The 15138-nt window shown below is 46.9% G+C and overlaps 1 protein-coding gene and 1 long non-coding RNA gene across 2 annotated transcripts in view; both read left to right on the plus strand.

Moving 5' to 3' along the window:
* LOC309554153 overlaps positions 1-15138 on the plus strand; it is a 476173-nt gene that overhangs the window by 343655 nt on the left and 117380 nt on the right. The gene's annotated exons all lie outside the window — the stretch shown is intronic.
* The window catches only part of CREBL2 (cAMP responsive element binding protein like 2), a 6597-nt gene continuing 4985 nt past the window's right edge, over positions 13527-15138 (plus strand). The window contains exons 1-2 of the mRNA XM_082255754.1: positions 13527-13798; positions 14092-14289. Of these exons, the coding sequence (XP_082111880.1) occupies positions 13784-13798; positions 14092-14289 (213 nt within the window). The 5' untranslated portion in view covers positions 13527-13783. The remainder of the gene's footprint in view (positions 13799-14091; positions 14290-15138) is intronic.

Below are 15138 nucleotides of genomic sequence, written 5' to 3' on the forward strand. Positions count from 1 at the left end.
CTCCATCAGCCTTTGGAAGGTAGCAGGGGCCCCGGACAACCCCTGAGGCATGCGATTGAACTCAAAGAACCCCACAGGGGTGATGAAGGCTGTTTTCTCCCGATCTTCAGGGTGCATGGGGATCTGATAATACCCACTCTTTAAGTCCATCACACTGAACCACTTCGCCCCTGACAGACTCTGTAGGGCATCTTCGATTCGAGGAGTGGTATACTGGTCTGGGATGGTTCTTCTGTTCAGCGTTCGGTAGTCGATACAAAGCCTCAAAGATCCATTTTTCTTTCGGACTACCACTATCGGGGAAGCATACGGGCTCCTGGATTCTCGGATAATCCCGATCTTTTTGAGCTCTGCCAGCTGTTGACGTAGATCTTCCAAGTCACCTAAGGGGACTCGCCGGACTCTCTCCCTGAAAGGCTTGTCCTCACTCAGGCGGATCTTATGAGTGGCGCTCCTGGCACATCCCACGTCAAACTCGTCCTTAGAGAATATTTCCCTACATCGAGCAAGTTGTGCCTTGGCCCTCTTCACCCATTCCGGCGGGAGGGCAGCGTTTCCAGAGCAAAGCTCCTCTATAACCGCCTCACCCTGTTCCTTTTCTTTGAAATCAATGGGGGCAACTGGGGTAGCCGGGTTGACTTGGCCCAGGAGCACTCTGGCCGGTACCTTCACTGGTGTAATAGAGGTGTTTCTGACACTCACTAAAACCCTTCCACGGTTTTCCTGTAACACCTTCAAAGGGATCACCTCAGGGATCACTTCTATCCCTCTCTGTCTCTCCTTTTGACCTGATTCAAAGATAATGAAGGGACCCGGCTGTTGCCATGTGAGTTTAACAGAAGCCTTAAAACAGGCCACCTCTCCTGGCTGTAAGACCTTTTCTGCTCTATCCAGCTTCCAGAGTCGTCCAACTCCTTCTGCGGGGGTCTCTTGCTCCAACACTAATCGTTGGTAGGCCTGCCGTAGCATGGGATGGATCCTTGGCGCCTGAGCATCTTGTCCCTGGACCAGTTGTATCAGAAGGCGCCTTACCAGGTCAGTGTTTGTTCCTACGATGAGAGAGCTTTTGTTGGCCCCGGGTGGACGAGGACAGACCACCGCTAAGGTGTCGAAGGTTTCCGCTTCACCAGCCACTGATGGATCAAAGGTCAACTTGATTGGCAGATACCCGTCATAGGGAAAACTTTGGGTCCCAATACCCCATATCTCCAGATCTTCCAACTTCTGCAAAGGTAGATGGGTAAGATATTTATCATAGAAGTCTCTATACAAAAGAGTCACCTGGGCCCCTGTGTCAAGGAGGGCTCTTGTGTAAATTCCTTCCACCTGAACCGAGACCACTGGGGAGGGCCCGACCAAGTTAGTTGGGAATTCTCTTGATGTAGCCTTGTTATCTGATTCAGTTCTCTGTACCCTGGCCCTCTTCTCCTTTTTCTTCCTTGATCTAGGCCCCCGCCGAATCCGGTGTGCATTGACTTTCCTTCCCTCAGTAACCCGGAGTCTAGAACTGGGGGTGTTATATCTGGGTCTGACCCCCTGACTCAGGTTCCCTGATCCTGCACCACTTCTGGAGTCCCTTAAGACTGGCGGACACCCGGTTGACTCCTTCACCGGTGTCCTCTGAAGTTTCCCGCTGGCTCGCGAGGTTTCGCGGCAGCATTTCCTGAGCTGGGACATACCCTTCTAACATGCCCAACTCCCCCGCAGTTGAAACAAGTTAACAATCTTACAGGCCGTGGCTCTGGATCTGTGCTGAGACTAACAGGTTCATCTGGCCTCTCCGATATGCTCCCCTTGGGTAGAGTGGATACCTGACCAGTCAGGATGGACACCATTTCTATCAACTGAGACACTTGGGCCTTTAGGAGTTCAACTTGAGAGTCACCCTCTTCCACACTTATCACTCCAACCCGGGCAGTTGAGTCAAACTGCCGACTTTTCTTCTTGTTGTCCAACATGACCTCTTCCTCTCTGACCATTCGAATCAGATCGGGGTATTCTAGAATGCCGCCATCTCGACGAGTTCGTAACAGTATGGCAATGGGATCTAAAGGTTGAGCCCCTTTCAGAACCTGTCGTGCACGAGTCTCATCTATTTTCCGGGGGTCTATTCCTTTCTTTAACAGAATCTGGTGGATAATCCTATCCAGACGTTTAATGAATTCGGACAACTTCTCCCCCTCTTCTTGATAACAGTGGTCCAACTGGTAGAGAAGTTCAGCCGCGTTCTCCGTCCGACCAAACACATCTTGCAGAATGTCCAAATAATCCTGTGCAGTGCAGTTCTTCTTGCTAAGCTTTAGATTACGTACAGCCTCTAATGCAGGTCCCCTTAAACTCTCTGTGATCCTCTGCTTCTTGTGCTGTTCTGGTACCTCCCATTCCTCCAAAGCCTGAGTGGCGGTATCTAGCCACTCTTCGAACCCATCTTCTGCTGAAGGCACAGGCTGTTTCCCAGAGAATGTCCGGAGCTTCCTATATCCAGTCATCAGATAGCTCGAGGAGTCCCTGCTACATTTTGCCACAATCTCCCCAAGAACAGCACACAGTTCTGAGCTAAAAGTCGACAAAGGTGATGACTCAGGATGCCCTTCTTGGACACCTTTTTCTTGGCTGGATACCCCAGGGGTGGTGGATGAGGGACCCGCAGTAGGAACTCCTGGATGTATCAGGAAAAGTTCTGTTTGGTCAATAGTTTTTACACTGTTTCCATTGAAATAATCAGGGACCCCTTTCCTCCACTCACACAGTGCATACGTGTGTGGGGCAGTGGTGTCAGTTTTTATGTCAATCACCCAGAATTTCCTGTCTGTGGATAGTGCCCTTAAAACAGGGAGGAGCTTTTCTTCAGTCCAGGCTTCTCCCTTGATTTCAACCACCAGGCCATTTTCCACTATGACATTCTCTTCCTTGCACCACTCAGCAGCAGCGACAGGATCCATTTCTGCGTGGGAGGGGATTCTGGGGCTGAGAGGGTTGTGTTGCAGGACTGTAGAAATCCCGGACGAGCCCCCACGTGTAGCACCACCCCCGCAGGAGCTGCTGATTATATTATTGGGTCTACACCCTGCCTAACAACCCAATCAAATTGGCTCGATCCCTCCTCAGGCACAACTGACCCAGAATAGGACTGGACTATCAAATAGATACACAGGTTGGAATACAATACTTCACTATGCAACAATACCTTGTTACCTTCTTGAATAGTAGTCCTTCTGGGTGACACAATGGAACAACGCACAAGATTGTAATTAACCAAACTTAGTTTACTATGTATCAAATTGAATAGGGGAGATACAATACAATACAATACAAGTCCATAAAAGGTTATTTAAAACAGCTTTAAAAAGGTAAAAGAATGCCCCCACACTCCTCCTGCATTAAGGCTAGACACAGTACCAGGTAGGTGGGCCTATCTGAGTCCCTCCCCCAGAGTTCTCTTCTTTCTTGTTGATCTTCGCTAGCAAGGTTATTGAATAGAGCTCATTTGTAATCCAGATTAGGAATAAAGATCAAGAGAGAAAAAACAACGAGCTGTTAGTTGTCACCGCAGGGTGTCTGCGTAACTGAGCAATAACTTCTGCGAGAGAGATAAGCCTCTGGCGACTCCTTTACAGACCTTATTGTTTGTCTATGAGTCTCCTGAGAGAGTATGGTGATAAACCCCGGGGTTTTATCACCTCCTGCTGCGCTACCGCTATCTGTAGATAAAACTGTCTCTTCAGCAGATAAAGTCAGTTATTGGGCATGTGCCCTCTCACCAACAGAAGTTTCTCCTTCGCGCGCTTCCACTGCGGTCTCAGTCCTTTGGCTATATGCCAGCCGCGCGGGGTCCTTCTGGCGGATGACTTCCGGTCTCGGCAAACAGCAGTATGACCTCCAGGAATGTGCCTCGTGCTTGAGATGGGACGGTTCCACGTCGTCCCTCCAGGCTAAAAGGCTCTGGCCCAATATCCAGTGTCAGTCCTTCACTCTCGCTCGCTGGTTCCTCAGAGTCCAGCACAGAAAGGCCCCCCCCCCTTCGCGCGCTTCTCTCTTCCTTTAAATAACCTCCCCCATAGTGCCGTGCGGTGCAGCCGTGCACCCTGGATCTTGCAAAGCAGCCTGGGAGATGTAGTTTCTTCATCTTGTGAAAAGGAAGTCACAGCCCGGGAAATTCCATGCAGCTACCACTAGAGGGAGCCTAGTTCCTGGATCTTGCAAAGCAGCCTGGGAGATGTAGTTTCTTCATCTTGTGAAAAGGAAGTCACAGCCCGGGAAATTCCATGCAGCTACCACTAGAGGGAGCCTAGTTCCTGGATCTTGCAAAGCAGCCTGGGAGATGTAGTTTCTTCATCTTGTGAAAAGGAAGTCACAGCCCGGGAAATTCCATGCAGCTACCACTAGAGGGAGCCTAGTTCCTTCCCACATATCAAACAGTGTCTTTAGGCATGTTTAACCCCGCTACACATAAAAACACAATACACTTTAGGGGGGGGGGAACCTTTGGAGGAATCAAAAATGGAGAAAGATCTGGGAGTCTTGGTAGAGGATAGACTAAGCAATAGCATGCAATGTCAAGCGGCAGCTGCCAAAGCCAGCAGAATATTAGCATGCATAAAGAAAGGGATGTATTCCAGAGATAAGTCTATAATCCTTCCACTTTATAAAACTCTGGTCCGACCACATCTGGAGTATTCTGTCCAGTTCTGGTCGCCAGTCCTCAGGAGGGATGTGTTGGAGCTGGAGAGAGTTCAGAGAAGGGCAACTAAACTAATTAGGGATTGGAGGACCTTAATTATGAAGAGCGTCTGCAATCGCTCGATTTACTCTCCCTGGAGAAGAGACGCCTGAGAGGGGACATGATAGCAATTTATAAATATCTTAATGGTGATCTCAGCATAGAAAAAAAGCTATTCAGTCGAAAGGATTGCATGAGGGCAAGAGGGCATACAATGCGATTAGAGGAGAAGCGTTTTAACCTCAGGCAACGTAGGGGGTTCTTTACTGTTAGGGCTACAAGATTGTGGAATTCTCTACCACAAGAGGTGGTTTCTGCGGGAAGTATGGTGGCTTTCAAAAGACTCTTAGACGTACATCTCAAGGATCAGAACATTCAGGGGTATGAGAGATGATTACGGCCACACACTCCTACACAGGTTGAACTGGATGGACTATTGTCTTTATTCAACCTCACCTACTATGTAACTATGTAATTGAATTTCCATGTTCTGTGTACTGTGGGAGAGCAGATATAGTGCATTGCAGGGTCCTGGGTTTAGTAACACTTTAAACTATATCTAAAGCCAAAACTTTTTTGTTTTGGATGGAGGGCAGAAGGGTTAGAACCTCTCTCAGGATGTATTTGTTGTGTCCCCTCTCTATATTTGTCCTGGTGATCATTGTCATCAATAAAGAAAGGGAAGGGAAATCCAAAATGTTATTGGTGTCACTGGAGCAGGAGGTGGGGGAAATCTTCCAGCTGGGAAACCTGTTCTGGTGACAACTAAGAAGAGATTTTCCTTCCTTCAATACTTTGAGTTACAGACACAAAACAAGTATGCAGGTTGGGGGTGACAGGTTACATTTTCCTACATCTTTAGCAAAAATGAAGAGATTCCAGCAAGATTTCTGCATTTTGGCAAAACACATTATATCGATAAGAAAGGAGAAATTAAAGGGGGTCAAAACCCTTGGGTCACAGTTGTGGCATGGCCCCAAAATGTAAAATTGCAGTTTGGCAAGTAAAAAAAAAAAATAGATAACAGGCACTAGGAGGCAGTAGTAGCTCCTCCTAAATGCCTATCAAACATTGCTATACCAAAGTCTGAAAAGCAATCCGTCATGATTCTCTTTTCAAAGGGTGTAACTTACAGCCTGCCTGAAAGAACCCTTACTGAAAATAATGGTGTGATATGATATTGCTAATATCTTCCACATGAATTAATGTAAACCTTAAAGCTAAAATGTATATATTTTTTGGATAAACACTAGTTACACTATATTGCCAAAAGTATTGGGATGCCTGCCTTTACACACACATGACCTTTAATGGCATCCCAGTCTTAGTCCGTAGGATTCAATATTGAGTTGGCCCACCCTTTGCAGCTATACCAGCTTCAACTCTTCTGGGAAGGCTGTCCACAAGGTTTAGGAGTGTGTCTATGGGAATGTTTGACCATTCTTCCAGAAGTGCATTTGTGAGGTCAGGCACCAATGTTGGAGAGAAGGCCTGGCTCGCAGTCTCCGCTCTAATTCATCCCAAAGGTGTTCTATCGGGTTGAGGTCAGGACTCTGTGCAGGCAATCAAGTTCCTCCACCCCAAACTTGCTCATCCATGGCTTTATAGACCTTGCTTTGTGCAGTTGTGCGCAGTCATGTTGGAACAGGAAGGGGCCATCCCCAAACTGTTCCCACAGAGTTGGGAGCATGAAATTGTCCAAAATGTCTTGGTAAGCTGAGGCCTTAAGAGTTCCCTTCACTGGAACTAAGGGGCCAAGCCCTAAAAAACAACCCCACACCATAATCCCCCCTCCACAAAATGGTTTAGACCAATGCACAAAGCAAGATCCATGAACCACTTCCGGCCTGCGCTATAACCCAAAGACGGCTACAGCGCGGGCTCACATTACTGGGAGGGTGTTTACGGAAGTCTTCCTGTGTTTGTGCTTCTCACGCGCCCCCTGCAACGTGCAGCGGAATGTCCTTAAGACACAGCTGATCACAGATCAGGGTAAAGAGCCAATCACAGAGCTCTTTACCATGTGATCAGCGGTAGCTGATCACAGAGTAAACAGAATTTGCTGGTTGTCAGCAATCTTCTCCTCACGTTGACAATGATTCTTGCGCACCCCCTGCAGCGTACATCAGGACAGATCTGTGATCCTTCAGACACAGCTGATCACAGATCAGGGTAAAGAGCCAATCACAGAGCCCTTTACCATGTGACCAGCTGTTTCCAATCACAGCTGATTACAGTGTAAACAGACTATGCCGGTTATCAGCAGTCCTCTCCTTATGCACGTGAGAAGAGAATCGATAACTGGCAAATCCACACAGGGGACATCTACACTGATAACTAGGGCACTGATCATCAGTGCCCACAAGTGCTGCCAATCGTTGCCGTCTATCAGTGCCCATCTTTCCCCATATCAGTGCTGCCTCATCAGTGCCGATTAGTGCAGCCTCATCAGCGCACATCAGTGAAGCAGAAAAATTACTTCTTTAGAAAATGTTAAAACAAAAACTAAGAAATACTTTTTTTTTTTCAAAATTTTTGGTCTTTTTTTTTGTTTATTTCACAAAAATAAAAAAAAAACAGTTGTGTTTAAATATCATCAAAAGGAAGCTCTATCTGTCTCAAAAAAAAAAAAAGATAAAAATGTATTTTGGGTACAGTGTTGCATGACCACGCAGTTGTCATTCAAAGTGCGACATCGCTGAAAGCTGAAAATTGGCCTGGGCAGGAAAGGGGTGAAAGTGCCCAGTATGAAAGTGGTTAAAGTAGAGCTAAAGGCAAAACTTTTGTTTTGGGTAGAGCGGAGATGGACTTGAACACCTGACATTTTCACATTGCTGTCTGTGTCTCCATTAGGCACCTTTCACACTTGCGGACCATTCAGATCCGCCTGTCAGTTTTTCAGGTGCATCTGAACGGACGCCCCATGTATCTCTATGGGGCATCGGATGTCAGCGGAGACATGTCCGCTGACATCCGATCCTGTCCTGTCCGTCAAATCCGCACGGATGGAAACCCTATTTTCCATCCGTCTGGCGAATCAGATGAGAACGGACAGACGTTCTGTTCTCATCCGATTCCCCCATAGAGAAGAGCGGGGACCTAACAGCTCTCACATGCCTGACGAAGGGGTCCTGTGCGGCTCCAAAACGTTGCACTATTTTTTTCTGATGTGATCTTATCTGGAATAAAGTTTTTGGACTGCTTTTGCAAGATCCTTGGTGTGCTGGCAAATATGTATCTACTTACGACCTAACAGCTCTGTCTCTGCACATAGCGCGAAGACATAGCTGCCATCCGCCTGCTCAGCGGGGGATCGGCGGATCGATCCCCCGCTGAGAAATACTAAGTCTGCTGACAGAGCGGCAAGTGTGAAAGGGGCCTTAGGAAAATTCACCCTTTCTATTTGTCCTGTTTACCATTATCCCAAAGAGAGAAAAAAAAAACAAGTTTCTGGTGAGCGCCAGAAAAGGAATAGAGGGGAAATCTTCCAATGGGGACAGTAAGGCCTCACGCACACTGGACGACAAAATTTGTATTTTTTGCTAGAAATTTACTTAGAAACCCCAGACATTATACATTTTTTTAGCAGACACCCCAGAGAATAAAATGGAGATCATTGCAATACTTTGTCACACCATATTGGCGCAAAAAATACACTCTTTCGAATTAAAAAAAGAAGAAAACAGTAAAGTTAGCCCAATTTTTTCTATAATGTGAAAGATAATGTTACGCAGAGTAAATTGATACCTAACATGTCAAGCTTCAAAATTGCTTACGCTCGTGGAATGGCGACAAACTTTGGTACTGCAAAATCTCCATAGGCGGCGTTTTAAAACTTTCTACAGGCTACCAGTTTAGAGTTACAGAGGAGGTCTAGTGCTAGAATTATTGCTCTTGCTCTAATGATCATGGCGATACCTCACATGTGTTGTTTGAACACCGTTTACATATGCGTTCGCTACTGCGCATGAGCTCGGAGGGACGGGGCCCTTTAAATTTTTTGTTTTCTTATTTATTTTACCTTTTATTTTTACGCTATCCCTTAAAAAAAAATGTTTTGATCAATTTTATTCCTATTACAAGGAATGTAAACATCCCTTATAATAGAAATAAGCAGGACAGGTCCTCTTTAATGTGAGATCTGGGGTCAAAAAGACCTCAGATCTCACATCCACACTGTCAATTTTTTTCAGCATTAAAAAAAAGGCCCTTTAAGGCCGTTGGAAGGAAGTGATGTATGATGTCGCTCCGGTCCTCCAAGGCCATAGAGTCGAGTGGGGGCCCTCTTGCTCTAACTCAACTTCCTGCCTAGGACCTGAAAGGACCGGATGGTTTTCCCCGCTACTGACGGCTCGGGCAAGCAGGGAAAACGATCAGGAAGCGGCGGAGGGGCACCTCTCCCGCCGACCAAAAAAGTAATCCAGCGTCAAATCCGCTGCTGGGACCACTTTTATGTGAAAGAGGACCGCAGTTGTTCTGTCAGAACACCGCTACCTATCAGATTCTGCTTCCGGAAGTGACATACGGACTAGAACAACTTACTACGCATGCACCATGCGTTCCAGCATGCCCGCTATGTGTTCCAATAGGTTTCCTAATGTGACAGAACACAAAGCAGCGGCAGACATCTTCTTACACCCACGCAACCCTTCAATTTTAAATTTATTTTAGCAGTAAACTCACCTTATAGACTGAAATTTAATATTTCACAGCGACCAAGTGAAATAGTCTATTTCACTATATAATCAGTTTGTCGCTGAGCAGTGCGGGGTGTACCAAGATGGCCACCGCCACCTTCTACCTGCCGGTTTCTCGCTATACTTAGTAGAATACAATATTTATACAAATGTAATACTGTGATTCAGTATATAAGGTGAGTTTACTGCTAAAATAAATGTAAAATTCAGGACTTGCGTGGGTGTAAGAAGATGTTCTCTGCTTCATGTTCTGTCACATTAGGAAACCTATTGGAATGTATAGCGGCCATGTTGGAACACATGGCGCATGCGCAGTAAGTTGTTCTAGTTCATACGTCACTTCCGGTAGCAGAATCAGATAGGTAGTTGTATCCTGACAGAACACCGGCTCTATAAGAAAATACCGGGGTTATGGCAGCTATCTGCTGCCATAACACTGGTATTTAATGCCAAAGTAGGGACCTAAAACTGCAGCGGGCGGTCCGGAAGTGGTTAAGAGCGTTTGATTTTTTTTTTCTGCCTCTAAACGCCCCCATACGTTAGCCTATGTGTCCACGCACACATAGGTTTTAGAGGCAGCACATTCAGGAGAGGAGCATTTTGCCTCATAAAAAAAAAACAAAAAAAAACAAAACAAAATGCCTGACGAGCCTAAATGCATGTTAATTCTAGGCACCATCAAGCGCTTGAGCGTTCATTCATTCCAGTTGCTAGAATAAATTATTATTCTGACCAATTAAATCAATGAACACCCAGATGTGCCTAAACATTTGCAAAAATGCAGCTTTAGGCACATTTTTATAAGCTGTTTTTCTGCTGCTAGGCACATTTTTATGCTGTTTTTGTCCTACCAGGAAAAGGGTGTTTAACCACCTCAATACTGGGCACTTAAACCCCCTTCCTTCCCAGACCAATTTCCAGCTTTTAGCGTTGTTGCATTTTGAATGACAATTGCGCGGTCATGCAACACTGTACCTAAGCCAAATTTGTGTCATTTTTTCCCCACAAATAGAGCTTTCTTTTGGTGGTATTTGATCACCGCCAGGTTTTTTCTTTTTTGGTGCACAAATAAAAAAATGACCGAAAAGTTTGAAAAAAAAAAAAAAAGTTTTTTTGTTTTGGTTAAAAAATTTTGTAAATAGATACGTTTTTTCCTGCACTGATGAGCACTGATGATGCCGCACTGACAGGCACTGATGAGGAGACACTGATGGAGTGGCACTGATGGGGTGGCACTGATATGCAGCACTGATGGGCACTGATAGGTAGCACTGATATGCAGCACTGATGGGCACTGATATGTGGCACTGATAGATAGCACTGATATGCAGCATTGGTGGGCACTGATAGGCAGCGCTGATGGGCACTGATAGGCAGCACTGATGGGCACTGATCTGCGGCACTGATGAGCACTGATAGGCGGCACTGATGGGCACTTATAGGTGGCACTGATGGACGACACTGATCGGCACTGATGGGGGGCACTGATGGGCACTGATAGGCAGCACTGGTGGGCAATAATGGGCACTGGTGGGCGGCACTGATAGATGGCAATAACGGGCACTGGTGGGCAGCACTGATAGATGGTATTAGTGGGCAGCACTATTAGGGGGGCACCACTGGCAGGCTCTCTGAGCCCTGTTTGCCATCCCTGGTGGCCATGGTGGGCATCCCTGGTGGTCATGGGTGGGCATCCCTGGTGGCTCTAGTGGCACCCCCTCCCCCCAGGGCTGCACTGGTAATCAATCATCTGATTACCAGCACAGACCCCCCCCTGTGATCAGTGAGTAATTAGAAATACTCACTGATCACCCCGGCTGCAGTATCGATCCTCTGCTCTTCTCCTCACTGACAGGATCTGTCAGGAGGAGAAGAGATCGAAGCCGTTACAATGGCTGTATTGACATTACATGACGGCTGTGATTGGACCGGAACGTCCGATCAGAAGGAGGAAGCTCCCACCCGGCCGTATATTTACAATGGCCCGGGTGGGAGGTGGTTAAAAGAGCTGGGAAAATGGCCAGTGTGCACGGGGCCTCATTCTGGTGACAAGAGATTCTCTCACTTCGGAATTTATTTCCTCTCACTTCCTGTTATGGTTATGGGACAGGAAGTGAAGGGAAATCTCCCAGTCAGGACACAGATGGTGAAAATTCCTCCCTTTCTCTATCCCAGATTAAAAAATAAATTAAAAAAAGTGTTGCCTTTTGTAAGGCCTTTACAGCCCCAGAATACACCTACTGAGGAGGGTATCCTACAGCCCTGAGGAGACACAATTTTAATCACAGGTCCTCCTCAGCTTAGTTGGCGGCAATGCTGGAATTTTTCGTCCTTCACCTGCAGCCTTATGTGTCTAGCTGGGTACATTAACTCTTTATTCTGTTACATAACTTTACAGCTGACTATGTGCTGGAATTCCTTTCCCTCTTACATTATATCACCTGTGCAGCAGCTGCTTCATTTTCCCTTCACATGAGCGTGAGGTATCTTTCAATACTGTCTCTATCTGTGGGCGCCATTTTCTTTTATCCACTACACTAAATACTATGAATGTTGTTCTTCAGTAATATGGCGGCTCCGCAGAGAGCCGCTCACTATTCTGAGGACACATTTTCAGAATCACCTCCGAAGGCCGCGCGGGATGCTGGGACATGTAGTGTGAGGTTCTAGACGCTCGGCCCAGCCCCCTGGATCCTGTCCAGACTGGTTTACCCAGCAGTCCCCGCTCTGAGTTGGATGACGCAGGAGGGGAGGTGCAATGGCTGCTGGGGGTTGTAGTTGGAAGGCGATGTCAGTCTACAGCGTTCGAGGCAGAGGGAGACTACATTTCCCATCATGTCTTGTCACTTCCTGTGTGATGATCCTTTAAAAGAGCCAGCTGAAAGATTGTAAACAAAGTCAGCTCTTCCCTGCTGGGCCTCTCTGGAGCTGCCAGTTCTGCGAAGAAAGGGTCTACCAGCTCATTCAGAGGCCGGAGCTTTATAAACAACCCTTCCGGAGGTTTTAGAGGCCCGTGTTAAGATCCAGGGGCTTTCCAAGAGATCTAGAGAGGAACCTAGTCATTGTATACAGAGGCCTCTCATCTGAAGCAGGAGCAAGGTGAGGTTGTCAGGGGCCAACCATCTGATCCAAGGGCCTCCTATCTCAATCTAGAGGTCACCAGAGGTCACAGTAGCCAGTCATCAGATCTAAGGGTCTACCAAAGGTGCCAGGGGCAAGTCATCAGATCCAAGGGACCACCAAAGGTGCCAGGGGCAAGTCATCAGATCCAAGGGACCACTAAAGGTGCCAGGGGCAAGTCATCAGATCCAACGGCCCCTAACTGATCTAAAGGCCTGCCAGGGGCAAGTCATCAGATCCAAGGGACCACCAAAGGTGCCAGGGGCAAGTCATCAGATCCAAGGGACCACTAAAGGTGCCAGGGGCAAGTCATCAGATCCAACGGCCCCTAACTGATCTAAAGGCCTGCCAGGGGCAAGTCATCAGATCCAAGGGACCACCAAAGGTGCCAGGGGCAAGTCATCAGATCCAAGGGACCACCAAAGGTGCCAGGGGCAAGTCATCAGATCCAAGGGCCCTTATCGTAACTAAAGGCCCGCCAGAGGCAAGTCGTCACATCCAAGAGACCACCAAAGGTGCCAGGGGCAAGTCATCAGATCCAAGGGCCCCTAACTGATCTAAAGACCCACCAGGGGCAAGTCGTCAGATCCAAGGGCAAGCCATCAGATCAAAGGGACCTCCTAAGGTGCCAGGGGCAAGTCATCAGATCCAAGGGCCCCCATCTGTTCTAAAAGCCCACCAGAGGTGCCAGAGGCAAGTCCTCAGATCCAAATGCCCACCAGAAGTGCCAGAAGCATATCTGATTGAAGAGCCCTTATCTGATCTAAGGTGCCACTGGTCATCAAATCTGTGTGCTGATCGTGGGTGCCAGGAGCCTGTCATCAGTTCTTTCTGCCTAAAGTTGCGTGTGGAGACCAATCAAGTGAGGACCAACTACAACTTCTTGAAGGCAAGCTTTGGACCTAAGGAGCCTCTCATCTGATATGGGGGTCTACCAGAGCTGCCAGGAGTAAGTCATCAGGTCCAGGGGCACCTCATCTGATTTGAAGGGTCTACAAGAGTTTCCTGCTAATTGGATCCAGGGGACCTGCTCTAGAAGTACAGAGGCAGACATCCACTACAACAACCAATAGAGGTTCCAGGAGAAAAGCTTGTGACCTAGGCGTTCAAGGGGCCCTTTATCTGATCCTTCCTGAGGTGTCGGAATAGCCCAAAATCTCACATCAAGAGCCCATCTGATATTCTCTGTGAGTCTTCTAGGGGTCTAGCTCATCTGATCTGCAGTTCTCTCTTTGGTGTCAGGAAGATGGAAGACAACAAGGTGAGACTCCATCTTATGTCAGATATAACAAACTGTTTTTTTTGTGATATAACAGCAGTAGTGTATCTTTGGGAAATTGAAACAGAATTTTAGTAAAATCAATGAACAATCATCTTCATTTTAAATTATGTGATTGGCCCTGATGGAGTCAGAAGGGTTTCCAAGTCTAACTAATAGGAGATTATGGGTATAGCTGGAATTCAATTGGCTTGTTAAAGAAAACCTTTTACTTTGCCCTGACACATGCAGAGGTCTGCTTCTGTCAGTGAAGTAACAAATCTTTCTCCTGGCAGATATCTGGCGGTAAAGTGAAGAAACCTGGGAAACGAGGGAGGAAACCCGCTAAGATTGACCTGAAGGCAAAGCTGGAACGCAGCCGGCAGAGCGCACGGGAGTGCAGGGCCAGGAAAAAACTGCGCTACCAGTACCTGGAGGAGCTAGTGTCCAGCCGAGAGCGAGCCATATGTGCTCTGAGGGAGGAGCTAGAGATGGTAAGTACACTTTTTTTTAATGTCGTCCCTGCTGATTGCTTTGGAACACAAATCTGATAGGGGGCAGACCTGTTGGCACAGAACCAATCAGATGTAACCAGTGTCTCTGCCCCTCCCACAATGGTGGGATTCCCCTGCAGTAGTTTGTGTCTCTGCTCCTCCCACTTTTGTGGGTTCCTCTAAGTAGATTGCGTATCTTTTCCTCCCACAAGGTGCTAAAGCCTCGTACACACGTTCAGATTATCGAACGATCTGTCGTCCGTTTTTTGTGGCATGCTAGTCTGATGTGGAAAGTGAAGAGGTTATTTTCATACGAATTTTCCCGTACGACAGAATTCAACTTCAGAAGCGATGTCATGTGTTGGATTGCTTTGTAGGTGTTCTTTCTCTCTGAGCATGCCTAGTCTTGCTCTTAAGATTTTTTTCAGACGAAAACTGTACTGATTAAACGAAAATCGGACGTTTTGTTGATATACGATAAAAATTTTATAGCCTGCACATCCAGGTTTTGTTGTCCGAAAATCCGTAATCGGCTGTCGAAACACTATACTAACAATCCGAAAATCGTCAGATCGTTCGTCGGACGAAATTTTCTTTCCGATTTTCTTATGTGTACGGTCTCTCTCTCTCTCTCTCTTTCTTTCTCTCTCTCTTTCTTTCTCTCTTCTTTCTTCTCTCTCTCTTTCTCTCTCTCTCTCTCTTTCTTTCTCTCTCTCTCTCTCTCTCTCTCTTTCTCTCTCTCTCTCTCTCTCTTTCTCTCTCTCTCTCTCTCTCTTTCTTTCTCTTTCTCTCTCTCTCTCTTTCTTTCTCTCTCTCTCTCTCTCTCTCTCTCTCTTTCTCTTTCTCTTT

Source organism: Pelophylax lessonae, assembly GCF_965119305.1.
Source record: "Pelophylax lessonae genome assembly, chromosome: 4".
NCBI lineage: Eukaryota > Metazoa > Chordata > Amphibia > Anura > Ranidae > Pelophylax > Pelophylax lessonae.